General features: G+C 42.4%; 1 protein-coding gene across 2 annotated transcripts in view; it reads right to left on the reverse strand.

Moving 5' to 3' along the window:
* Nucleotides 1–26,162, reverse strand: part of TRIM37 (tripartite motif containing 37) — a 151,485-nt gene that overhangs the window by 118,430 nt on the left and 6,893 nt on the right. For both annotated transcript variants that reach the window (XM_075195073.1, XM_075195072.1), the window contains exons 2-4: nt 10,053–10,154; nt 1,440–1,480; nt 522–638 (exon numbers count right to left, since the gene is read on the reverse strand). In XM_075195073.1, coding sequence (XP_075051174.1) covers nt 522–638; nt 1,440–1,480; nt 10,053–10,154 — 260 coding nt within the window. The remainder of the gene's footprint in view (nt 1–521; nt 639–1,439; nt 1,481–10,052; nt 10,155–26,162) is intronic.

Below are 26,162 nucleotides of genomic sequence, written 5' to 3' on the forward strand. Positions count from 1 at the left end.
TATTTTCCTTGCATGTAAAATAATAAATAAATAATATGCATTTGCTCCCCCTTACAATCACAACATGGTTTGTCCTAGTACAAATTTGCTGGGAACTACTTCTGATTGTTTCTAGCGGGTGCATTGGAGTGAAAAAATATTAAGCAGAGGCTGCTGTGATTGCATTATTTTTGTGGCCCGTAATCCAGTGCAATGCTTTTGCGGGGGGTACAGACAAACTCTTGAGTAACGGTTTGAAGAAGTCAGCTTTCTGTAAACTTATGTCTACAGTTAATCATTCAATTAAGTTGGCTTTTTAAAGAAAGTGTAAGAAATCACTCTTTAGACAGGTTATTATGCATGTTATAAGCATTTATTAGAGACTATAAAATCTTGATCAATTTCTACAATACCTGAAACAGGCTAGAAGTTTTAGATACTATGTTTCAATTAATATTTGCATCTTTATATGCACTAGAATATGACACTTGCTGACATTAAAAGCCACTGCTAGAAATGGAAAACTGATCTTTTTCACGTACTTATCCTTCTCGTTTTCTTCGTGCTTGTTAAGACTGCACAACTGTAGTGTGTCAAGCCGCTGTGTAACCTCTTCTGCCCACCGACAATTAACCAACTCCCTGAGTTGTAGGGGAGCTCTGAAAGAGAAAGATATTAAAGATCCAAGTGTAAACACAGTCTTGTTTTCTAGAATACATGAAGAGTCTATAGCTCCACTTAGAAATGTGGATCCGACCACAAACACACCTGCGATAGCAGTGTAAAGATTCCAAACACTGCGGTTTTGCAATTTTAAAAAAATAAATTGAAATAAAATTATAAAAAATAAATTAAAATGTAAAAAAGGAAGAGTCCCCAATCCCACCTGCTAGAAAGATATTTTTGCAGAATTGCAATACTAAATTTTAAGTATTAACACTGAATGCACAGTAATGATTGCAGCTGACTGCATACGTCCTAGCTGTTAAACCATTATATGACCCTTGAGCTTAGAGGCGAAGCTAGCGAGCTGTGGGCCCCAATGCAGGGAAACGGGCTCCACAGCTCACAGTCAGCAGGGCCTACCTCCCAACTGTTCTGGAATCGAGACAAAGTCCTGATCTATGGGAGGACTGGACTGTTATTGCAAACATCGTGACAGTTGGGAGGTATGCCATTTGGGTTAAAAAAAAAAAAAAAAAAAAGACAAAAACAGATAGATAAAGCAATCAAGTACCAAGATACAATTTGTTGAAAACCAAATAAACTACACAAAGTATGTTATGTCCGATTTGGCTGGATGAATAACCCTTCATAACAGAAAAGCATATAAGAGCATATATATTAAATGCATATATTGAGTGTAATACAGCAGTTTCATTCCATATATTATATATCTATCTACTCTTCTATACAAACAAGTAAAGTACTATAAAAGTCCAATTGCATGACAATTTTACCTGCAATGAGGACACTGGGCCCTTTGTTCAGTCAGCCATCTCTGCAAAACACAAAAGAATATTTTGAATTTCAGCCTGCATACATTTCCTTTGAATTAAAATTTAAACATCGTGTGAGCAACACATTTTAATAAATATTTATACTATAGAAACAAACTTCATATAAGAATTGTAGCCTTCATCAAGCCATTGCATAAAAAATAAAAAAACAAAAAAAACACATTATGTAGACATGGGAGGACTCTTGTTTTGTACAGCTAAAGAGTCTCTATTAAATGAGAGAATTACTACAGTTTATTTCCATGAGATACTCCATGGCAGTCATGACAAATGAGTCAACTCCCTAGTCAGTTGAGTAGAGACATAAAAAAGAAACGCAATTTGACGATTCCTTCCTCTGTTGTCTTTTGGAAACTTTCCAAGCTGTTCCTGAAATTTATCAGACAATACCAGTGGAAATATTAGGATGTCATTAAGTATCTCAAGCAAATTAAGCTAAAAATACCCATTCTCTCTTTACCTTATCAGCTGCATGGCAGTCATAATGAATGAGACCTACCTGAAGAAATACATGGAAGAGGGTGGACTCAAGTAAAACCAACAGAGTGAAATTTTGTTTTTTATTGAACAACTTCTAGAAGAATGTTCTTTCCGAACGGAGCATCAGCAGATGTCATATCCAAAAGAAAATTTTGGGTAGAGGTGTGAATCTATGTCAACCCTGCTACTTTGCATACATTGTTTGTTGAGGCCAGAGTCCTGTTTGCCACCACCCTTGTAGAATGCGCTCTTAGAATTTCATCCATTACTTTTATAAGCTTGAGAAATTCTCTCTCTGAGCCTTCTTGCAAGGTTATGTTTGCATGGGGTATGCCCTTGTCAAGGTCCTATAGGAAGGACAAGTAATTGATCTGTTTTTCTGAATTACTACATTTAAGAGGTCAACTAAAAAAAAAAAAAAAAGTGTTCCACTGTATGTAATCTTTCCTCCTTGTCCTTCGTTTGTTGTGGGCAACAAACTAAGGAAATATGATCTTCTGTTTTATATGAAAAGTGGAAACTTCCTTGGGTTGAAAAGTAGGATTAGTTTGTAACACCACTTTGTCTGTATAGATATTCAGAAAAGCTTCCTTACACCATAGGGTAAAAAAGTCCCCCTCTCGTCGGGCAGATGTGTTTGCTACCAGAAACAAGACCTTAAGTTTGAGACATTCAAGTGAAACCTCCTGTAAATGCACTCAGGGATTAGACATTAAGGCCTTCAGGACAACACAGATCCCAAGGCTTCTGCTCAAGGCCTCTGTTCCCTACTCTTCAAAGGATGGATAGGTTGTCTCAAAGTACTGGCACCACACCATACTGCCTGTGATACGGCTTTCTAGGCAGACAACTCTGTGCTTACTTGAAATGCAGTTGAGAACAAGAGAAAGGGAACCCTCATATTGTCTGGACTCAATATAAATAAGGATATTTGCCATCGATAATCTTCAGAATCAACTTTATCCCTGAAGAGAAAAGTGCTTTCAAAAAGTGAGAAAGGCCAAACGATTCTTTGATTGTGTATTTAACACCCAAAGACACACCCAGAGAGCTCTCCTAGCGAACAGATGAAGCCATGCTTCTTGCAGAAAGGGTAATCATGTCTAGTGAAGCTTCACATAAGTCAATACCTTTCCTCATGACATCAATGCTTTTTATTTTATACAGTCTGTAATTTATCTCATGTACGTCCCTATGCAGGGTATCATCAGCCTATACTTTGAGCACTCCAGAGAACGAGGCTGCAGCCATTTCAAACTTGAGCACAGTATCACAGGTAATATGACGTTTCATTAAACAGCACTCCATTTCCACCTCCATAAGATCTTTCAAAGAAGCTCCATCCTCTAATGGAACAGTGGACCGGGCTGAAAAGATGGCTACAGAAACATCAATATAAGGCAATAAAAAGCACCTCGCCATTCCTTACTAAAGAGATACTTGATAACTCTGCACACTTGAAACACTTATTAACACATTAATATGTTTAAAGGGCTCATTCACAACTTCAGGCTTAAGTGACCTGGGATCTTCTTCAATTTCTCCCAATTCTCATTCAGATGATCCTTTGAGATCACCAAAAGAATACAATGAGTCCAGACAGATGTACCAGGTTTAACATCCTCCAGATCCACAATTGTCTATGGTCTGGCTTCCTTAAGCCTTGCATGGCATATTAAGCTTCCTTTGTGATAAAAGTGTCCTTCATTACCCTCATTCCAGAAATGAATTCCAAAATCTGTATTCCTCAGCCCAGTAGGCCCACTGCTCAACCTGAACAGTCAGCACAGAAAGCGCCTTCACAATTCTCAGACAAAGGTTTGTGACATGCTCCACAAACAGTGATGAGACTGCTTTTCTTTCCTTCAACAGGCTCTGAAATAGTACTTAGAAGGATGAAGAAAAAATTAACAGATAACTAATTTAGAAAAAAAAAAAAAATAAATACATAGAAAGCACCCCAAGGTAAGAGGTTTACCTGAAATGGGTGTACTTCAGCTATTCTGAGGTGGACTCAAGCTCCATAACAACAGAATATTCAACAGACAGTACTCCTGTAGGGCGCAGGGAATAGTAAGAAGTTCCGCAGTTTGCCCATATGGTTTTAAGCCCAGAAGTCAGGCCCTACATTTGCTACATCATTGTAGCAACTAGCATCTCCATGGGAACCACTCCTGCAGGTACCTTCTGGAACCACCTACAAAAATGTAAAGCCCCAGTAGAGGAAAAAACAAACAAAAATAAACCTACTACACTACAATTGCACTACACACTGCTTACTCCGTGGAGAGGCCAGGGAACAATAAGAATAAGAAACCAGGGAAGAGATGAGTGATACTATATACCTTCCAGTGGGGATTTCTTTTTTCCTATCTGTACTCAGCTGACTATGGGGTTATCCCATTCATTAGGACTGCCATATGAAGGAATATGAAAACGTGTATTTTTGGGTAAATAGGCTACAGTTTTAGCTTGTCCTCAAATACTCTAGCTGAACTACAATCTCCTAATTGGATGTAAACTGAGATCACTGCTATGGTAAATGTAATAGGAATATCATTTTTACTATTTTTTGTCCTCTTTTCAATTGATAAAGTCTCAGGGGTAAATATATCAATCTGCGAGTTTTTAGTCCATATTTGACCTGAATAATGAAAGTTTGACAGCAGTTCGAATCTCTATCTGGTACAATGTCAATAAGTGGCATTACCCCCACATCAACAATTATACCCTAACACACAAAATTGCAGTTATTATAAAGCAGCAGATCTTCAAATCTATTATATTCAGTGATGTGTGTGTTTTCTAAGGTCCTTTTGTACCCTTCCACAGCATAATAATGCAGATCAGGATTAAAAAAAATAAAAAAGGAATTGTATATATAGGCACTCTGGGATGTATTGAAATAATGTTTAAAAACTATAATCTTTATTAGTCAAATAATATGGTCATATCCTATTACATGAAAAGCTTGCAAAATTTTAAAAACAATGGCAATGTGAATTTAGTGAGGAATTAAAATTTGTAGATAAACTATAATAACTGTCACGTGTAACGTATTAATAACTGATTGAACAAGTAATTTCTCTTATACTTATTATTATCCATTGAATAAATACTAACAATGGAATATCCTTACTCAGTTGTAGTAATGGTAGATATATCATTTGTATTTGTTGAGCCTTGATTACTTATCATAAGTACCATACATATTTAGCTACAATTGTATATCAAGGAATGGATAAGTGACCTCTATTGGTGATCATGCTTAGTGCACATGTGAAAAATGCCATTAAAGATTATGCCAATTCTAAAATATTTTATGCTGTTTCATAACAGTGATCCTACGAAAATCAATGCATTTGCCATGAAAAGAGTAACTCTAGGAATTAGAGAAGCAGATATACAGAAAGAATTACTGAAGGAGACAAAGAAAATAATTCTCATTAGGGGGAGTGTGTTCCTCAATGACTACAATAGTCATACTGCATTCTTTTAGTTTAATACTGTAATAATTGAGACAACAATTGATTCTATTTAATCAGTTTTCTAATAGTATAATAATTGAGATAACATTGATTCTACTTAATCCATTTACTATTACTTTAAGATCGATTTTATTATCATAGTCAAGGTTCTTTATATTCTTCTACACTATACATTTGTATATTCTTTTATCACTTTTTTCCTAATGATTTTGGACATTTATCATCACAGTTATCAATTATCCACTAATATTATCATCATTATATACATTAGTATTTACACAATTTTTCTTTTACATTTTATTTGATTCACCCAATTTATGATTTTCACAGATACAAATATTTTGTGTTCATATCACATTTGTCATCGCATGATCGGTTTATTTTCCTTTTTTCACTTCGTTTGTTCACTTTTGCACAGTCATGGGCAAAATTTTTCAGAATGGCACAAGTATCGGTTTTCACAAAGTTTGCTGCTTCAGTGTTTTTAAACCTTTTTCTCAGATGTTGCCATGGTATACTGAAGTAAAATTACAAGCATTTCAAAGGCTTTTTATTGACAATTACATTAAGTTTATACAAAGAGTCAATATTTGCAGTGTTGACCCTTTTTGAAGACCTCTGCAATACGCCCTGGCATACTGTCAATCAACTTCTGGACCACATACTGACTGATGGCAAACTATTCTTGCCTAATCAATGCTAGAGTTGGTCAGAAATTGTGGGTTTTTGTTTATCTACTCGCCTCTTGAGGATTGACCACAAGTTCTCAATGGGATAAAAGTCTGGGGAGTTTCCTGGACATGGACTCTAAAAGTTCGATGTTTTGATCCCCTAAATGACTTAGTTGTCACTTTTGCCTTATGCAAAGGTGCTTCATCATGCTGGAAAAGGCATTGTCCATCACCAAACTGTTCTTGGATGGTTGGGAGAAGTTGCTCTTGGAGGATGTTTTGGTACCATTCTATATTCATTGCTGTGTTCCAAGTAAAATTGTGAGTGAGACCACTCCTTTGGCTGAGAAGCAACCCCACACATAAATGGACTTACGATGCTTTACTGTTGGCATGACGCAAGACTGATGGTAGTGTTCACCTTTCCTTCTCTGGACAAGGGTTTTTTCAGATGCCGCAAACAATCTGAAAGGGGATTCATCAGAGAAAATGACTTTGCCCCCGTCCTCAGCAGTCCAATCCCAGTACCTTTTGCAGAATATCAGTCTGTCCCTGATGTTTTCCTGGAGAGAATTGGCTTCTCTGCTGGCCTTCTCGACACCAGGCCATCCTATAAAAGTTTTCGCCTCACTGTGCGTGCAGATGCATTCTCACCTGCCTGCTGCCATTCCTGAGCAAGCTCTGCACTGTTTGTGCCCCAATCCAGGAGCTGAATCAACTTTAAAAGACAGTCCTGGCTCTTGCTGGACGTTCTTGGGCGCCCTGAAGCCTTCTTCACAACTACTGAATCTCTCTCCTTGAAGTTCTTGATGATCTGATAAACGGTTGACTTAGGTGCAATCTTACTAGCAGCAATATCCTTGCCTGTGAAGCCCAATTTGTGCAAAGCAATGACGACTGTAAGTGTTTCCTTGCAGGTAACCATGGCTAACAGAGGAAGAACAATGATTTAAAGCACCACCCTCCTTTTAAAGCTTCCCATCTGTTATTCTAACTCAATCAGCATGACAGTGATTTCCAGCCTTGTCCTCGTCAACACTCTCACCTGAGTTAAGAGAGAATCACTGACCTGATGTCAGCTGGTCCTTTTGCGGAAGGGCTGAAATGCAGTGGAAATGTTTTTGGGATAAAGTTCCTTATCATGGCAAAGAGGGACTTTGGAATTAATTGCAATTCATCTGGTCACTTTTCATGATATTCTGGAGTATATGCAAATTGCCATCATAAAAAATGAAGCAGCAAGGCCTCTATGGAATAAGGTCTTTCAATTGATAAGCTCAGTCCTTCGTCACTCAGTCCTCCCTACGCCAGAATTAGCTTTATTGCAATACTATCCCCCTACTCTTCCTAGTTGGGATAGATATGGACAGGCCGAATATTGATAGCAACCAAAGCAGCTATAGCTCAGGCATGGAAGCAGCCTCTCCCCCCTCCCCTGGCCAAGATGATCTCAAAAATCAACTTGAATTTTGAAATGGAAACCCTGGGTGTCCCATACTCCACGTCAACATCGTCCCCGCTGATCAAGTGAAGAGCTTGGCACAATTATGTGACAGATGGGGAGGGAAATCCATCACGTTCCCTACCCTCGGCCTCTAATGACGCTGGTGAATGATCTTTTATTTGTCGACATGTAATGTATTAGTCAAGCTTAATATATACAGTAAATAATCCAATACTTTTATTGTGCTTGTGTTCCATCCCCTTTATGTACCCTTCCCCCCCCTTTTGTTTTTTTCTGTACCCCTTTTGTAAAAAACTTTAAAAATCAACAAAAATTTTATTCGTTAAAAAAAAAAAGAGGCAGCAGACTGAAAAATAATATATTTGTGTCATTCTCAAAACTTTTCCCCATGACTATAATCATATAATGTTAACAATTCATTAATCTCAAATCTATTGTAAAATTTATATAGAAAGCTAATGTCAAAACAAATACAATAGCAGCTCATCATAAATCTTCTATGATTTACTTCTCACTATTAACATCTCTTCACATATATTACATTGTGAAATATATTATGACTATTTTGTATCTATTACGTGAATGAAATATGATTTATGCTATAATCTAATTATGGCTCATATAATTTCTATACCAGCACTTCTATATTCACTCTTTGACCAATGTATGTACACTGTTCAAAGTACACTTTATGGACAAAAGTATTTGGCCACACCAGTTAATTATTGAATTGAGGCCTTCCAATCAGACCCGTTGCCAGAGGAGTATAAAATCAAGCACCTAGCCATACAGTCTCCATTTGCAAACATTTGTGAAACAAAATGGGTTGTTCTGAAGAGCGCTGTGACTTCAAGCGTGGTACTGTGATAGGATGCCACCTTTGCAATAAGATGGTTTGTGAAATTTCATCCCTGCTGGATATCCCACTGTGAACTGTAAGTGATATTATCAGAAAGCAGAAGAGTTTAGGAACAGCAACTCAGCCACAGAGTGAAAGACCACGTAAAATCACAAAAGGTGCAAGGTGCATAAAAATCGCCCACGCTCTGCTGATTCCAAAGCTGAATAATTCTGAACTTCCACTGGCATTAATGAAAGCACAAAAACTGTGCAGTGGGAACTTAATGGAATGGATTTTCATGGCCGAGCAGCTGCATGCAAGCCTCACATCGCCAAGACCAATGACAGGCGTAGGATGGAGTGGTGTAAAGCACACCGACACTGGACTGTGGAGCAGTGGAAACACGTTCTGTGGAGTGACGAAACACACATCACTGTTTGGCAGTCAGATGGGCGAGTCTGGTTGGGCGGATGCCGGGAGAACGTTACCTGCCAACTGCATTATCCCAACTGTAAAGTTTGCTGGAGGCTAGGCCCCTTATCTCCAGTGATGGGCAATCTTAATTCTTCAGCATACCAAGTAATTTTGAACAATTTTAGTACAATGTTGCCACAAAGTTGGAAGCAGTTTGGGGAAGGCCCTTTTCTATTCCAACATGACTGCGCTTTAGTGCACAAAGCAAGGACTACAAAAAAAAACGGTTTGATAAGTTCGGTGGGAAAGAACTTGACTGGCCTGAACAGAGCTCAACCCCATCGAACATCTTTGTGATGAACTGGAACGGAGATTGCGAGCCAGGCCTTCTTGTCCAACATCAGTGCCTGACCTCGAATGCTCTACAGATTGAATGGGCACAAAATTCCCACAGAAACACTCCAGCATCATGTGGAAAGCCTTCCAAGAAGAGTGGAAGCTGTTATCGCTGCAAAAGGGGGACCCAATCACATATTAAAGTATATGTATTTGAATACAATGTCATTACAGTCCCTGTTGGTGTGATGGTCAAGTGTTCGAATACTTTTGTCCATATAGTGTATATAATTTATCAAATTTATAAGATGCAATTTAAAAAATATATGATATTTTACATATACATGTGCTCCAAAAATTATTTGACAGTTATCTCTTTTTTCTCAACTCTGTCTGTGATATTGTTATGTAAACAAAGGAGGAGATTCTAGCATAGTTTAAAAAGATAATCACAAACAACTTGCAGAGGTCACAGAATTACAAATGTTTTTGGGGGTTTTATTTAAACTATTAAGCATTCTACAATTACACTACATAATTATTTTCAATATAGTTACAGGTGTGGGTTTTCTAGATGTTCTTCTGTAATTTTGTAACACCAATCCTAAAATATAAAACTATAAACAGAAAAAAAATCTCAATATTTAAAATAACCTCTCTAACCCCAGTATTCTTCTCATTAAGTTTTTTTTAGGAGCGATAGTAGGGGAAAAGCATTGACTGAAGTGCCCGCATAAAAGGATCCCACACCTGTATTTTATAATTTTGACACTCATGCCGTATGCTGGTAACTGATGATAAAATAACAGCCTTAACACAACAATTCAATTGCTGGACAGCACACAAATGCACACTTACCCGTATACAGCTGAAACAGCACAGTTTGGAGCAGTGTGGACAGAGACGGGCATCTCTCAGTTTCTCCATGCAGATGAAACATCTAAAGACTTCTGCTATACCCTATGTAAAAATAATTAGGCATATCAATGAACAGGGGTAAAGATAATCTGATCAAAGTTTCAAACTATAAACACAAACCTTAGAAAAAGTAGTCAAATTTAGGAATATATCCCCTGGAAGTTGTTCACCAGAGGAATTAACACTGGTGAGCCATTAACATAAATAACATTCAAAACAGCAAGGAACAAGTTATGTATGATGGGAATATGCAACTCAACTGGACAGCTCCCACAAGCATCTGTTCAGGTGCCAACCTTCCAAATGGTTCAAATCCCAATGTTTTGATTCATCCAAGTCAAATATCTGGAGTACACCATTACCCTTCAGTGTCTTCAAAATTGCACAGAACAAATTACATTAATGAGGGTCACAGGGAGCAGGCAGAGTTGGTTATTCCTAGTTGTTTGCCTTAAGGTGTATGACCCCTTTAAAATAAAAAATAAAAAAATGCTCTAAAAGGAGGTGCAACAAACAGAAATTGTTTTGTAAGGAGAATACCCACTTTCATTTACAATCTAACCTCCATAAAATAATGATGTAAAAAAAAAAAAAATGTACATTTGAGGAAAAGCCAACATCTAAGTCATCTTGTATTAGAAAAGGGAGATCTATAGAAATGCATATCACTAGAAGCAGCAGTAATGCTTAAATATATTAGAAACTATACTAATGTATGGAGTGCAGCCTAGAAAATGAACTAGGGACCAGTTTCCCTTCAAAACAATCATTTCCAGTTTTACAGCTTAGGACAGTGTTGGCTAACCTGTGACACTCCAGGTGTTGTGAAACTACAAGTCCCAGCATACCCTTCCAGCAATAAGCTGCTATATATATATATATATATATATTTTGGCAAAGCATGCTGGGACTTGTAGTTTCACAACACCTGGAGTGTCACAGGTTAGCCAACACTGGCTTAGGATGTAAATGCAGTCAAAGATCCACCCTCTTTTCAAGTTTGTTCGTTATAATAAAAAACACAATACCTTCTTAAATAAAATTGTATATGTTCATTAACATGTGTGGGGAGGTAAAAATTAATCAATCTATTTTGGCCATTTATATGCTGGTCTCTCCTGTCCATAAACTGTTCTACTCGATCCCCCATACGATTTATAATGGCCTGCCAACTCAACTAAGGATTGCCTAAATAAAAAGGAGGGGATATAAAGCGGAAACGCATTTATATTTTATGTCTTACAAGCATGGAAAAACAATGTCACCATGAGAAATACAAAATACATCATGGCAACTGGAGCAGGATCACTGTAACCAGCACACAAGGATTGATACAATTAAGAGACATCCGCTTATGGAACTTAAGAAAATCTAGTCAGCACCAGGATACGTGGTGACATCAAGGTGACGAACACCATGCTAACTTTCTCCATGAGAACTGTTGTTGCCTGCTAGTTAAAACTAAACACACTGTTACAACTACTATACAGTTCATTATTTATTACATGTGACTTTTTTTCTTCTTAAAAGCCTGGTACAAAAAAAAACCACAAAAAAAAACAAAACAAAAACACTTGGCCTAAAACAAAGCAGATACAAGTTTTAATGTGTCCAGATGGACTACTTTGAGAAAATCTCTGTCTTTTCAACGGAGCTTTTTTGACGTATGCAAAAAATAGTAGAGCAAAGGTTTATAAAGGGAACAAAAGGTTGAAGGTCAATTGTACAGTTTGAATTATTTTCACTACCATGAACAGTAGCTGTCAAGCAAGTTGAGTTTGTAAGGTATGCCCCCACATGAGTTTGGGAAAGTTTTGTATTGTAAGTTTATTGGTGTCCTCCACTTACATCGTAGTCTTCAATCTAAACAGCAGTCCAACATACACTGTATTTTGAATTATGTTTCTTTACTTTGTTTCTTATTAATTTTTTCCTCTATCTATATAGGGGAATTCAACTGGCCGCGTTACTGTAAAAAGTTATTACGGTAATAGTGTACTTAAATACCATTACGGCAGTTTCAACGCCGGCTTTTTGCTCGCAACTCCCCCTTTTTTTTCCCTTTTTTTTTTTTTTTTTTTAAGGTATATAAGTGAAAAACAAAAAGGAGGAATAATAAGACTAAAGACAGAGAGTGAGAGTCTTGTTGAGGGAGACAAGGTAATAGATCAGTGTACACTACAGAAAGAGGGCCACATTTGAGTTGCAAGTACATTCATAAACATAAGCTAGAAACGGGGACGTAGTCTGGCAGCCCCATCGGTCAGATGCGCTGATCACGAGCTTCGTTGATCCCTTGTCTTTTTGTGGCCCCTGCTGCTGCTCGCCAACCCAGGTTGAACCCATGGTGCCTCTGTCACCTCCGCTGCAGCCCAGCTCTATTTTGGGACGTCCTCCTTGTACCCAGCCCGCCCGACGTCCCTGAGGCCTAACTTGCGCCGAAGAGCCGCTGCCTCAATTTCTGGACCTGCCACTCGCCATCTAGCCGCAGGCATGGTTCCCCCTCGCCGGACCACTAGGACTGTATTACTGGGTGCTGTGTCCCCCTCCACAGATCCTCTCTTCACCAGGACCCCCCTGACAACGCCAGGCTGCTCCAAAATGAGTGCAGAAGAACTGCAAAGCCAGCAAAGCCTGAGGTCCATCTGCAGAGTGGTGCAGGACCTGCTCCTCCTGGTCAGCACCCTTGGATTCAGACCAACCTGTCTGTGTATTTTCGATAAGGGGGCGAGTCTCTTCCCATGTCTGGATCACCCACAATTTAGAACACTCTAGTAGTGTGTAAGATTCAATTACCTAAAGACCACTTCCATCTCGCCTCAGTGAGAAGCTACACTTCACTTGTCACATTCCATGTGAGTTCTCCTGGGGCTCCCTGCCATACAGATCTGTCGGACCCCCTTGGAGGAACAGGGGTTTGTGGGAATTCAATTATTGCCGCTCTCAATCTACTCTGTACAAGCAGATCCACACAATGAAATTACCCAAACTTAACTGTCCTCTGCAGTGCCAGCCGGCTAAATGTATTATGTTCACTTCTGCAGCATCTCTCTCTTCTCGACATTACCACCCTGTGACTGTCCCGATGCTCCCACTGTCGGTAGGCCAAGAACTATAAGCTAGTGGCTTTCATTCGTTTTACACTCGATACCTCCTTTTCAAACAGTGGCCTCAATTTCCTGCTCACTACACATATAAAAAGGTCATGTGATCATCTCTATGTGTCCCAGACCCCTCTCATATGATTTGAACACAGTGTGTGCCCCTCTCCTCTCCCCATACTCTCATCTTGACTCTCTCCCATCTTCTCCATCCTGCCAAGCGATCTAATACCTTTGTCAATCTCACTATGTCTAACAAACCAAAGAAGCCTGGGGCTTCGGCTAACTTCTTTGGATCAAAATTCAAGCCCTCTCCTCCTCATATGGACCGCCAAGAGGCGTCGGGCCTCTTTCTTCCTTCAGAGATGGAATTGGATCCTCAAATTCAAGCAGAAATGACTAACCTTCTTGAGGGAGTAAAAGTGGAGTTCCAACAAGAACTCTCTAAGGCAGTCAATAACTTTAAAACAGAATTTAACTCTCTCGACACTAGGACAGACACCTTGGAATCAAAACAGATGATCTGTACCGCTCTCAGATGGTTCTTGACAAACAATTATTCCGCCTCCACGACGAAATTGAGTCCCTGAAGAAGGAACAAGGGGACTCTGAAAACCGTTCCCAGCGCAATAATATTCGCATTAGAAAGGTTTCTGAAGACATCCTGCCGGCGGAAATTCAAGCTTTTCTTAAAGGCCTCTTCCTTCACATTCTTCCAGATCTCACTGATGCAGACTGCCTCATGGATCGGGCTCAAAGATCCAAATCTGCTACTGGGACAATATAGTTCGCTTGCATTAATTTCGTACCAGGATTCTACATGGAACTAGAGATTGGTCTGCTCTCTTTTCGAGACATGGAAGTCCAGTTGTTTCAGGACCTTGCCCCAATAATGATCCAGAAACGTCAAGATCTACAACCTGTTACAAGGATACTACGCCAACATAACATCCGTTATCGCTGGGGCTTCCCTTTTCAGCTCCAGGTTATTGCGGCCAACACCTCTCATTTTGTCAAGATCCTAAACCAAGGTCAAGACTGGCTTACCAAGCTGGACATCCTCCTGCTCACGTCATCTTCCCTGCAGTCTTCACCTCCGAGAGTCCAACGTTTAGCCCCCCCCACCACCTGAGTGGTTCTGTACCTTTCGCCGATTGGCCCGGGATGCTACTCCATACTGACATGTTAATTGTTATGGTTGACATTTGAAATTTGTCTCATCTGTTTTGCATTCATAGGTGGACTTAGTAATTGGAGCCTTGGATTGTTAGTCACTGATTACGGCTTCAGCCCTCGTTTTCCCTTGCATTTAGAATGACATATAGGTAGTTTTCTTCCGTTATTATACTCTACTAGCACGTTGCCTTAAATGCTGTCTTCTGTCCAAGTCCTCCTCCCTTTCCCACCCTACCTATACCCCCTATTCCCCTCCCTTACCTAATTGCCTGACTGTTTAAAGCAACATGTCTAGTGTTTACATACTGTTTGTTTTACACACACTGTTCTTTGGTTTATCATCATTATCTTTTTCTAAAGAAATTTTTTGTGGGTCCTCCGGTCCTGGCGCCTATACTCCTAAGGCTTAGGACCACTCCCCCCCCCACGCAGCCTTTGATATTGTTCATTGTATTATGCATAGTCTCTACACTATGTCTTTCAACTCTCTACGGGTTCCTTTTATTCAGGGTTGTTGTCCAATTGGGCTTACTGTTTCTCTTTCGCTCATCTTTCTTCCCTGTGGCTTTTTCCTAGCACTGTCCTGTTCTAATACCTGTTCTTTAACTCAGGGACACACTAATTATTTGGATTTTTCTACTCAACCATTAGATTACCTTGTGAGATTTTACACCCCTCCAGAGCAAGGTCTTTAAAAATCTTTTCTGTCAGAGTTAATGGCCTCAATTCCCCACACAAGCGTACCATGCTCTTGGGAGCCTGTAGGAGAGAACGAGCGAACATTGCTTTTCTACAAGAAAAGCATCTTACTGGAGTTCATTCCCAGCTTCAGGGTAAGCAATTTTCTCAGACCTTCTTTGCCTCTGCAGACCGCAAGAAACAGGGCGTGGCTTTCTTGATTCACAGCAAAGTCCCCTTTCTGCACTCTGACATTTGCAGATCCAGATGGTCGCCTCCAGATTGTCAGGGGCACGCTACGCTCTGCACCTGCCTCCCTGGTCTCGTTGCATGCCCGAAACCAGAAACAAAAACTCTTTCACCAGACTCTCCAAGCACATTGAGCAACTGACACGGGGAGACTTTAATGCAGTTCTTGACCCTTCTAAATACTCTTCTCCCTCCTCCGAATCCACCTCACTCGCTTCCTAGTTCATCCACCACCGTCTGTAGGATTCCTGGTGACTATGTAACTCCGATGCCAGAGATTAAACACACGTCTCGACCCCACACCAACTATACCCACACATAGATATGCTCCACGTTTCCCATTCTCCTTCTCCTCACGTGACTCAAGCACGCATAACTCCACTCTCCTGGACAGACCACTTAGGGGGTTTTCTTCTTTTAGACCTTTTCAAACAACCGCAACCTCGAGGCAAGTGGCACTTCGATGACTCCCTCCTTCTTAATCAAACAACTCTCTTAGATGTTAAAACCCCCGTCTCTATTTCCTAGACTACCCCTGACACAACTCCAGGTGTCCTATGGGAGGCTCATAAGGCCACTATTCGAGGGCACCTAATTAGCCTGACTGCATTCTCCAGAAAGAAGGCTGCAGCAAAGGCATCATCATTAGAACAAAAAATTGCTGCGCTCCTCGCCCTACACCAAACCCAGCATGACCCGGCCCTACTTACCCAACTCGACTCATTAAAGGGTCAACTCAATACCATCCTCTCCCACAGAGCAGCTATTACCATACAGAAACTTCAACAGCGGTATTATGATATAGCCAATAAGGCTGACTCAATCCTCGCTTGGAAACTTCGCAAAAAACTGGCCAGTAACCATATGGCCAAAATACGTCAGACCCATACGAGTGATATTACCAATGATCCCTCGGCAATTATTCGGGAGTTCTGGAACTACTACTTATCCCTCTATAACCTCCCCGCACTCCCTCCTCTCAGGGATGTCCTGTCAACTACACTGGATGATTACCTAACCACCACTCCCCTCCCTAAAATTACCCCTTTACAACTCTCCGCTTTGAACACGGACATCACACTGACCGAGGACCTAGTGGCCAATAAATCCCTGAAGGTCTTGTCTGCTCCAGGCGGCTTCTCCCCCAATTAAACAAAAAGTTTGCCGGGGTCCTTGGCCCGCACCTGACAAAGTTTTTCAATGACATACTGGAGGGGGCATCCTTTGAATCAATGACCACCACAGCTAATATTGTTGTCATTCCGTAGCCAGGACCACTCTCTCTGCGCTAGCTACAGGCCCATATCATTATTGAACATGGACTTGAAACTCTATGCTAAAACTCTGAACTCCAGACTGAAACCCCCTCCTCCCTTTCATTGTTCATCCGGACTTTATCCCAGGGCGTCAAGCCCCTGATAAAACTAGACGGATCATTGACTTGATACATATCATACAGCGATAAGCTTCCCTCCCTACTAATGGCACTTGACGCTGAAAAAGCATTCAACCGTATCTCTTGGTCTTGGTCTTTCATGGATGGAGTGTTTGATAGAATGGGGTTCTCTGGCAAGATTTTGATTGGCATCTGAGCCCTATATCGCAAGCCGTCGGCTACAATCTCAGCAAATGGTCTGACCTGGGCTCCTTTTTCTATCTTGAATGGCGCTCGTCAAGGATACCCCCTCTCTCTACTAATATTCGAGCCTTTGGCAACCAGGATCCATGCTAATCAGGAGACAGCTGGTATTCCAGTAGGCCATTCTGTGCACAAAATAGCGCTTTAAGCACATGACAACCTTGCGTCTATTACCCACCCCACTGTCTCTCTGCTCTACTCTCCTGACTGAATTAGATCTCTACTGGCATTTTCTGGGCTACAAGGTCAATCCAGACAAACTGAGGTTTTAGACTTCTTTATTACAGCAACAGAAAAATCTACACTAGGGTGCTTGTGACTGGATCCCTGATAAATAACTTTTGGTATAAATTTAAAGGAAATAGCGCAGGTCACTTATTTATGTAAATTGCCAATGCACTTATTTTTAATATTGTGTATATTTTGAGATAGGAAATCAATTTTCTGAGACCAGGGTAGAAAATGTGTTTTTTTTGTTTAGCCTCTAGAGGAAATGCATTCTGTCTGATTATATATCTGATACAATGAGCCTTTGTTTACAAAGCCTTTGGTGTATTGTGATGTGGGGAAGTGGCTTGTTTTGGGTGTTTTTGGTTGTTCTGTGGGAATGTGTATTCGGCGACTGTCTGAAGTATTCATGCCAGTCAGACCTTTTGACTTGCTAGTGGGACTCCTGCCTCTGAAATAAGATCCAGGAAACCACAGCAAGGTTTTTAAGAATTTCATAGCCAAGAATAAATATTAGTGGATTTGCAATGCATGTAAATCCATGTTTTGGTAAATGGGGTTACATTCTGATTCTAAAAATAGCCTGTGTCCAAATCTGTATAAAATGCACTGACTTGTATACTGAAATGTATTCTTCTGATTTCAACTGACCTGATCACTGGGACCTTTAACTAGTGAGAGCAAATAAACATCTTGCTTCAAGACCTGCTTGAAAACATCTTCAATATTGCTGTATTCCTGTGATCTGCAGATTAGACCCAAAATCGAATCCATTCTACGGCTGTCTGAGGTTTGGACCAAAGCTTTTCCAGTACCACCGCTCTGCCTGCTACCCATGCAGCCCTGGTTAGTGTGATAGAGCAGGGGGCAATCCATCCACAGCAACCCTGATCTACAGTGAGAGGTCAGGAGTACCAGCCCGGGTACACCAGCAACGAGGTACACTAACAGCGTTGGTTACCCAAAAGGAAAGTGGTTCTGAGTGCCATAGAAGGAGCTCAGTGGTGGCAGCAATGTAAGCCCCTCCTACTGCGGCAAGAGGGCGCATTTGGGATAACGAAAGGGAATGGTGGCAAAGTAAGCCCAGCCAGTTCACAGCAACAACAGACAGCGTGGCATAGGCGGTCCATCCTGTCACAGTGCTCTTTTCCATTCCAATGCCATCTCCAAAAAATCAAATATCTAAGAGTTTTGAATACTAAACAATGCCATCACCTTTCCCAGGCAAATTTTCCACACATTCTTGCCCAGATAAAGCAAGACCTCACCTTGTGGTCACACATATTTACTGGATTGGTCGTATAAACGCTGTTAAGATGAATGTCCTCCCCAGGCTCCTTTACCTCTTCCAGACCCTGCCTATACGTGTTCACCATTATATCTAAATTTTTACAGTTTCAGATCTCTCACTTCATCTGGTCAGGAAATCATCCTCAAGTCTGCTTCCAGTTTCTTTGGAGGTCGACACGAGAAGTGTGGGAGGGGGGTTGGGAATCCCCGATTTCCGCCTCTATTACCTCTCCGCCCAGCTCGCTCAATATGTCTTATCGTGTAGTTCTGATAATACCAGAGTTTGAACTCGTATTGAAGCTGAGAGTCTGGGAATGCTTTCACCCTCTTTTCTCCTCTGGCTCCCAAGGGCTTTGCGACCAAATATCACTCTTCTTCACCCAGTCATCTTGCATTCCCTATCAATTTGGGTCTCTCTCAACCCTACCCCATTACTGCCGTTATTTAATTCCCCTGACTTTTCTCCTGGACTCACTCCTAAAATGTATCAACCATGGCTCTCTTAGGGTGTCATATCTCAATGATCTTACCTCCACTATGGCATCCCCTCAAATTATTTCTATCATTATTTGCAGATACGCCCCTACCATAATAATGTCAAAGCACACCTTTCCTCCCGCTCTCTCACCACCTTTGAGAGCCATTGCTTTCAGCGTAATTTTTTCTTCTAACCTTGAGAGCACTCTTGGCGACCCACTATCGAAAGAAGTTAGCTCGGCATATCATCTGGGCAGCTACCTGAAAAATCGCTGCTAACTGGGTAAAACAGGCCCCCCTCCACGCGATTATTTATAGAGTATAGCAGACCCAAATAATGTCAAACAAATCTTATTGACAGATCAAGGGGGGGGGGGTGTAGATGTAGCTTCTCTATACTTTAATGTGACTTTTGATGCTGTCCCACATCAGACTTAAACTAGAAAGCTTGGGATTAGATTCTAAGATGATTGAATGGATAAGATCTTGGTTGCAGGATAGAAAATTGAATTGTAGTAAATGGAGAGCATTCACAGGGGGGAATCGTTACGAGTACCCCAGAGATCTGTACTTGGACCAGTGCTTTTAATATCTTTATTGGCGACACTGCAAATGGTATTGAAGGGAATGTATGCATTTTTGCAGAAGACAAAGATATACAACAGGGTACACACACTAGGAGGGGTAAAACAGATGATCGATGATCTAGGTCAGTGTTGGCTAACCTGTGACACTCCAGGTGTTGTGAAACTACAAGCCCCAGCATGCTTTGCCAATATATAGCAGCTTATTGCTGGAAGGGTATGCTGGGACTTTAAGTTCCACAACACCTGGGGTGCCACAGGTTAGCCAACACTGATCTAGGTAGACTAGAGGTAGGGTCAAGTGTGGCAACTACATTTTATTGCCCAAAAAAATGCAAATCATGCACTTGGGTCTTAAAAACCTGCAGCACGGTGGCTAAGTGGTTAGCACTTCTCCCTCTCAGCACTGGGATCATGAGTTCAATTTCCGACCATGGCCTTATCTGTGAGGAGTTTGTATGTTCTCCCTGTGTTTGCGTGGGTTTCCTCCGGGTGCTCTGCTTTCCTCCCACACTCCAAAAACATACTGATAGGTTAATTGGCTGCTAACAAAATTGACCCTAGTCTGTGCGTCTGTGTATGTGTGTGAGGGAATTTATACCAAGCCCCACTGGGACAGGGACTGATGCGAGTGAGTTCTCTGTACAGCGATGCAGAATTAGTGGCGCTATAAAAATAAATGGCGATGATGAAATACAGTATTAACGGCACTATAATGGAAACTACTGAGGAGGAAAGGAATTTTCCTTCAGGTCACCTGAAATAAAGTAACATAGTAACATTTTTTTTTTTTTCTCAACCTCATCAACAAAGACACCATCCATCAAGTTCAACCTATTTTGAATCTCCTGCGATCCTCACTTATATTTGAAATTGATGCAGAATAAGCAAAAATCCCTCCAGACCCAATATTGCAGTCCTATTTTTTTTCCCTATATCCACTACTATCCTTAATTTTAATTAACGGATGTAAACCTGGATACACTTTTCCGCTAAAAATATGTCTGTCTAACCCTTTCTTAAACATATCTATTGAATCTGTCATCACAACCTTCCCTGGCAGGGAATTCCATATCTTGACTGCCTTTACTGTAAAGAACCCCTTCCTTTGCTAGTTGTGAAATTTCCTCTCCTCTAACCTTAGGGGGTGACTGCATGTCCTGTGTATAGTCCTTGAGGAAAAAAAGTTTCCATGAAAGTTCTCTTAATATATTTGTATATAGTTATCACATCTCCCCTTAGACGCCTCTTTTCTAAAGTAAACATGCTGTGAAGATACGTGGTCCCCAAATCACTCAGACACAGTATCAGAGGAAAAATAGAACGATGATTTATTCTGCAAAACATGATTAAATACAGCACGGATTAAAAAGAGCCCTTAACGATAGCAGGTCCAACAAGTGAGGAAATCAGTTCAAATAACTCCAGTGAGATAGGATCCAAAGCACATCTCTGGCAGAGCATCACCTCTTGGTCAAAGCCAGTCACATACATGTGCAGCTCCCAAGGTAGCCGCTTTTATCACCACCTTGGGAACTGCCTGCCCAGGGGAGTTGCAAAAGGTCTCGATTGGTGGGCTTCTCACACTATCCAGCCCACTCCCCTACCTCCCCAGGTGTCTTCCATCAGGTGACCCCTGCTGGGTCTGGCTCCTGGCTGTCTGTAGAGCTCACTAGTGGACAATAGGGGGCAAACAGAGATAACAATGGTAGCTTAATTCACTCAACTCCTGAGTGTTCCCTGTGGATATGAAATTTAACCCCTGAAGTACTTTTCCAAGGAGATGTTATAGTTCCATCACTGATACTTCCTGATAACAACATGGCTAAAACGTGCAGTATGGATTAGATTAAGGGGTTGTAACACCATACCCGTTGCTTTACATTCCTCCCCCCACTTTTTAGTCAATTTTCCCCGTGGTGTGAGACTGACTGGATAGTTCCAGGGGTGTGATGATGCTTGCATTCGGGTTCCTGTTGACGGGACAGGCTATCCACGTTTCCGTGATCTTTACCCTTTTTGATATGGAAAAGTTATACAGTTGTAAGGCCAAGCTCCATCTTAGCAACCGCCCATTGTACCCTGCGGTGCGTTGTAGCCAAGGGGGTTATGATCTGTGACCACCGAAAATTTGCACCCATATAAGTATGACTGCAACTTTTTGAGAACCCAAACTATGACCAGGCACTCCTTTTCAATAGTGGCTTATGCTATCATCAAGATCAACAAGTTTCCAGGAGAGATAGGCCACTGGGTGTTCACAACATCCTCCCCTACTTGACTCAAGATAGGTCCTATTCCACAGCCCAAGGCATCTGTTTGCACAATGAACCGCCGTCGGAGGTCAGGGGCTGCTAATACTGGGGACTGGGACAAAATATCCTTAAACTGGGAAAAGGCTTGCTCACAATCAGGAGTCCAGTCAATTTTTCAGAGTACTTTTTGGTCATCTGTTAGGAACCCCTCCAGCCAGTACAGCAAAACCCGGAGTCTGCTCCGAAAGTCTGGTGTTCACTGTTGCCGCTAGTGGTGGGGACAGACTTGGCTGCAGACAGAGGGTCGCGAGATGTGCACTGGCTGGGGAGAACCCAGGAATAGCGAGGCCGTAGAGTAGGAAGTGCAGGAGTGAGTCAATTGAGACACCGAGTGGATGGTGTCAAGACGGATTTATCACTCGTGGCCACTGGAAAAAATATAGGAACAGCTGATAGAGAAGTCCCCTGCAACACAGCAACTTCTGTACCGGTGCTTGTCCGGAAAGGAACGGAACTTGCAGTGATAGGTAAAGATTATGAAACTGAACGTAGGCAGTTGCCATGGGTACCGGTGAGAGTCCGGAGATTTAGAGGAAACAGTTCTTAGGCGGTTTCCAGGGGTAACTACAATTACAGGCACACAGTGAAATATGTAAACAGTCAAAAGTACATATGGCAAGGTTGAGTCCGGAGTCAGAGGAAGATTGTAGAAATCTGAGCGCAGAAATGCTGCCGGGGCTGTGTCTCCGTATAAGATAGGATGAGCAGAGGAGCTGCAGATCATGCCGGAGCTATGCCTGGTAGCACGACTTTAGCAGGGTCCAGGAGATAGTTGACTGGAACTGGTGAGTAGATAAAAGAATAGTCAGGAACAGAATCAGGTCTGGTACACAGGAGAAAAGTCAAAGCAGAGCCGAGTTGGTACACAGGGAAATCCAATGAAGAGTAGACAGGAACGGAAACGGTCAGGTGCACGGGAATACACTAAGCCGGCAGGAAACAACAGGAACAGGTAACAGGGAAAACACAAGGGAGCAGAACACTATGGTAAACGTGTTACCGGCGATCCCGCAGAGGATTAGCCGGCTATTTAAGGAGAGCAGAACCAATAAGCTGCAAGTGATAATGAGAAACCAGGTGGGTGAAGTAAGAGAAACAGGTTGGCCAGGTGAGGCATTACATAAGAAATGACAGCATGATTCAGGGCAGCTTCTGACAGAACAGACCTAACTCACCCTATCCAATACCAATCTAATTTATCTAGCTAATTATCTGGCTATCTAATCTACCTAAACTAATCTATTTAATCTAGCTAAGAACTATCTACCTATCTAAAAACTCAATGTGGCTAACTACATACCTAACTACCTACCTATCTATCTATCCAGCCAACTCTGACAGATAGCCCAGCGAGTCATATCATCAAATCAGTCAGCGGCTTGGCAATGGTGCTGTACTGCGGCATAAACTTGCGATAGTACCCCGCCGTCCCAAGGAAGGCGCGTACCTCTTTTTAGTTGGTGGGGTGAGGCCATTTCAGGATGGCTCCGGTCGAATATTTCCTCCACCAACCCTGTGCCCGAGGTACAACACCTCCGCCATCCCCATCTGACATTTATTTGATCGTTAGCCCTGCCTGGCTAATCCAGGCTAATACTTGAGCAACATGTTGCAGGTGTCCTCCCAGGTCGCACTAAAAAAAGCTATATCGTACAGGTATGCCTGGGCAAACTCCTCAAACCCTGTCAGTAAATGGTCAACTGTATGCTGAAAGGTGGTCGAGGCATTCTTCATTTCCACGGGCATGGCAGTAAACTCAAACAGTCCAAACAGAATGGTGAATGCAGACCGCTCCTGGGCCTTCCTGGTGGCATCTGCCAATACCCCTAACTAAGGTCCAGCGTGCACACATAGCGAGCTGCCCCCAGCCCATCTAACAGCTCATCTACCCGGGGCATGGTATACGCGTCTGTCACCGTCACTTCGTTCAGTTTCCTATAATCTACGCAGAAGCGTGTACTCCGGTCTTTCTTGGGCACGAACACCACACTGGCCGCCCAGGGATTATTGGATGGTATAATGATATAATGACCCCCCCAGTGTCAGCATTTCATCTACCACTTTTTTGATCATGTCAAGCATCTCGGGACTCACTCGATACGCGGGTTGCCAAATAGGCCGAGCCTCCCCGGAGTTTACATGACGGGTCACTACATGAGTGCGCCCAGGTCTGCTGGTGAACTGAGGACGTTCTACCTCCAATACTCCCTTCATCTGTTCAGTCTGGGCACCTGTTAACTACTGGCCTATCCATCCCTAGGTCCTTTTTGGTTGCTGTGAGAATGTCGGGTATGGGGTCAGTCTCTGAATCATCCATAGGTAGGCAGCAGATTGCCACGTCCCCTATTTCCCTGGTAACGTACTCCTTTAACCTATTAATGTGATAGGTCCCCACCCGCTTCCCGGTTCGATCTAGTGCAATTACGTAATCTACCCCGCTCCATCTGTCCACTATAGTATAGGGCCCTGCCCAGGTCGTCTGTAACTTGTTCTTTCTGGCAGGTACTAGCACCATCACTTTCTGTCCAACTTCTAATTCCCTTTTTCAAGGCCCCTGGTTGTAATAATGGCGCTGCGGTTCCTGCGCCCCCAAAGTATGGTCATGAGCAAGCTGCAGCAACCTCTACAGTCTATCCCCCATTTGTACCACATATTCCAAGACTGGAACCTCAGGTTCCTGGAATGACCCTTCCCAGCTTTCTCGGACTAGGTAGAGAGAACCTGGAAGAATCCTGCGGCATTTCTCAGTACGCGAATAATAGCTGCTGCAATGACTTCTCCTAGTCTCCCCCCTCCGACTGTGCATATACCCGCAGCAACTGCTTAAGGGTCTCGTTAAATCTCTCGCAAAGACTGTTAGTCTGGGGATGGTAGAGGGTTGTGCAGAAGGGATGGACCCCAGATTTGTCCTATACTGACTGCAGCAAGTCCCCTTTAAATTGTGTGCCCTGGTCTGTGACTACTTCTTGAGGGAATCCTACATGGCTAAAGATATCCATGAGAGCCTGGGCAATATGTTCAGCATCTATGGATGCTAGTACCACTGCCTCGGGATATCTAGTCGCGTAGTCGACTACGGTCAGGATGTACTTCTCTGTTCGTCTTGGTTTCTTAAAAGGTCCCACAATGTCCATGGCTACCCTCCTAAATGGCTCACCTATGATGGGCATGGACTGTAGGGGGACAAGAAATGTGGGTATACATCGCATGAGGACCTATAGTGTTTGACCTCCTGGTTTACTCCAGGCCAGAAGAAATGTCGTAGCAACCGTGCATGGATTTTACAAACCCCTAAGGGGCCAGCTAGGGGGATGTCATGGGCTAGTACTAGTAACCTGCGACAGTACTGCTGGGTAACAATTAGCTGTTTCCTATCCACTCCTGACTCTAGAGAATCAGCGTTGACGGGCACCCGGTACAACCTCCCGTCTTCCCACATGATCCTATCCTTCTGAGGTACCCAATCTGTCCTTTCGGCCGCACTGAGGAGACCAGATGGGTTAGTCCGTTGAACTTCCCTAAATGCAGTCCTATCTACCTCCCCCAGATTCATGTCAATGTCAGGTAAGTCTGGTACAGCATTACTCATCGACAGCGGTTCAGGTGGTGTGGCAGTTAATCCAACAGGGACTTATGGTGCCGTTATGGGTGGGTCCTCGGGAGCCGTCTCCAAAGCCTGTGCTCGACTCCGTGTGAGAGCTCCCACAAAGTAACTGGCCAATCCATCCCCCAGAATAACGTGGGTAGGTAACCCATCCAAAAGTCCCACATTCACCTCCTCCGAACCCTGGCCCCAATCCAAATTCACCCTGGCCATGGGGATACCTGTAATCTGGCCTCCCGCCATCGAAATTTAAATTTTCCGATTCTTTAGCCATTGATTAGGTGGGAGTAAACTGGGCTATATCAAAGAAATAGAAGCCCCCAAGTCCCGGAGTCACTTTTACAGGCTACAGGTGTCCTTTCACATTTGCAGGGGTAGCCTTCCCGATTGCTGCTACCACCTCCACCTGATAGACTACTTCCTCCTCCTCTGGCACATCAGGATTGTAGTACCCCTCCCCACCCTCAATTGATGTTCATTGGCACACAAACTCGGGGCACAGCTGGTCTCAATCCAGAGAATGGTCTTCCTCCCCGTGGGCAATTTCTTTGTGCGTGTCCCGGTTGTTGGCAAATGTAGCAACTCCTAGGTCAGATACTGCTGGACCACGAGGTCTGGGCGCACTACAGTCAGCAGCTGGGGTACATGGCAACATGGGGTGTGATGTAGCCGGTTGTGTATCTCGCTCTAGTGGGGTCCTTCGAATAGT

This window comes from Mixophyes fleayi, chromosome 2 (assembly GCF_038048845.1).
Source record: "Mixophyes fleayi isolate aMixFle1 chromosome 2, aMixFle1.hap1, whole genome shotgun sequence".
In the NCBI taxonomy this organism is placed as follows: Eukaryota; Metazoa; Chordata; class Amphibia; order Anura; family Limnodynastidae; genus Mixophyes; species Mixophyes fleayi.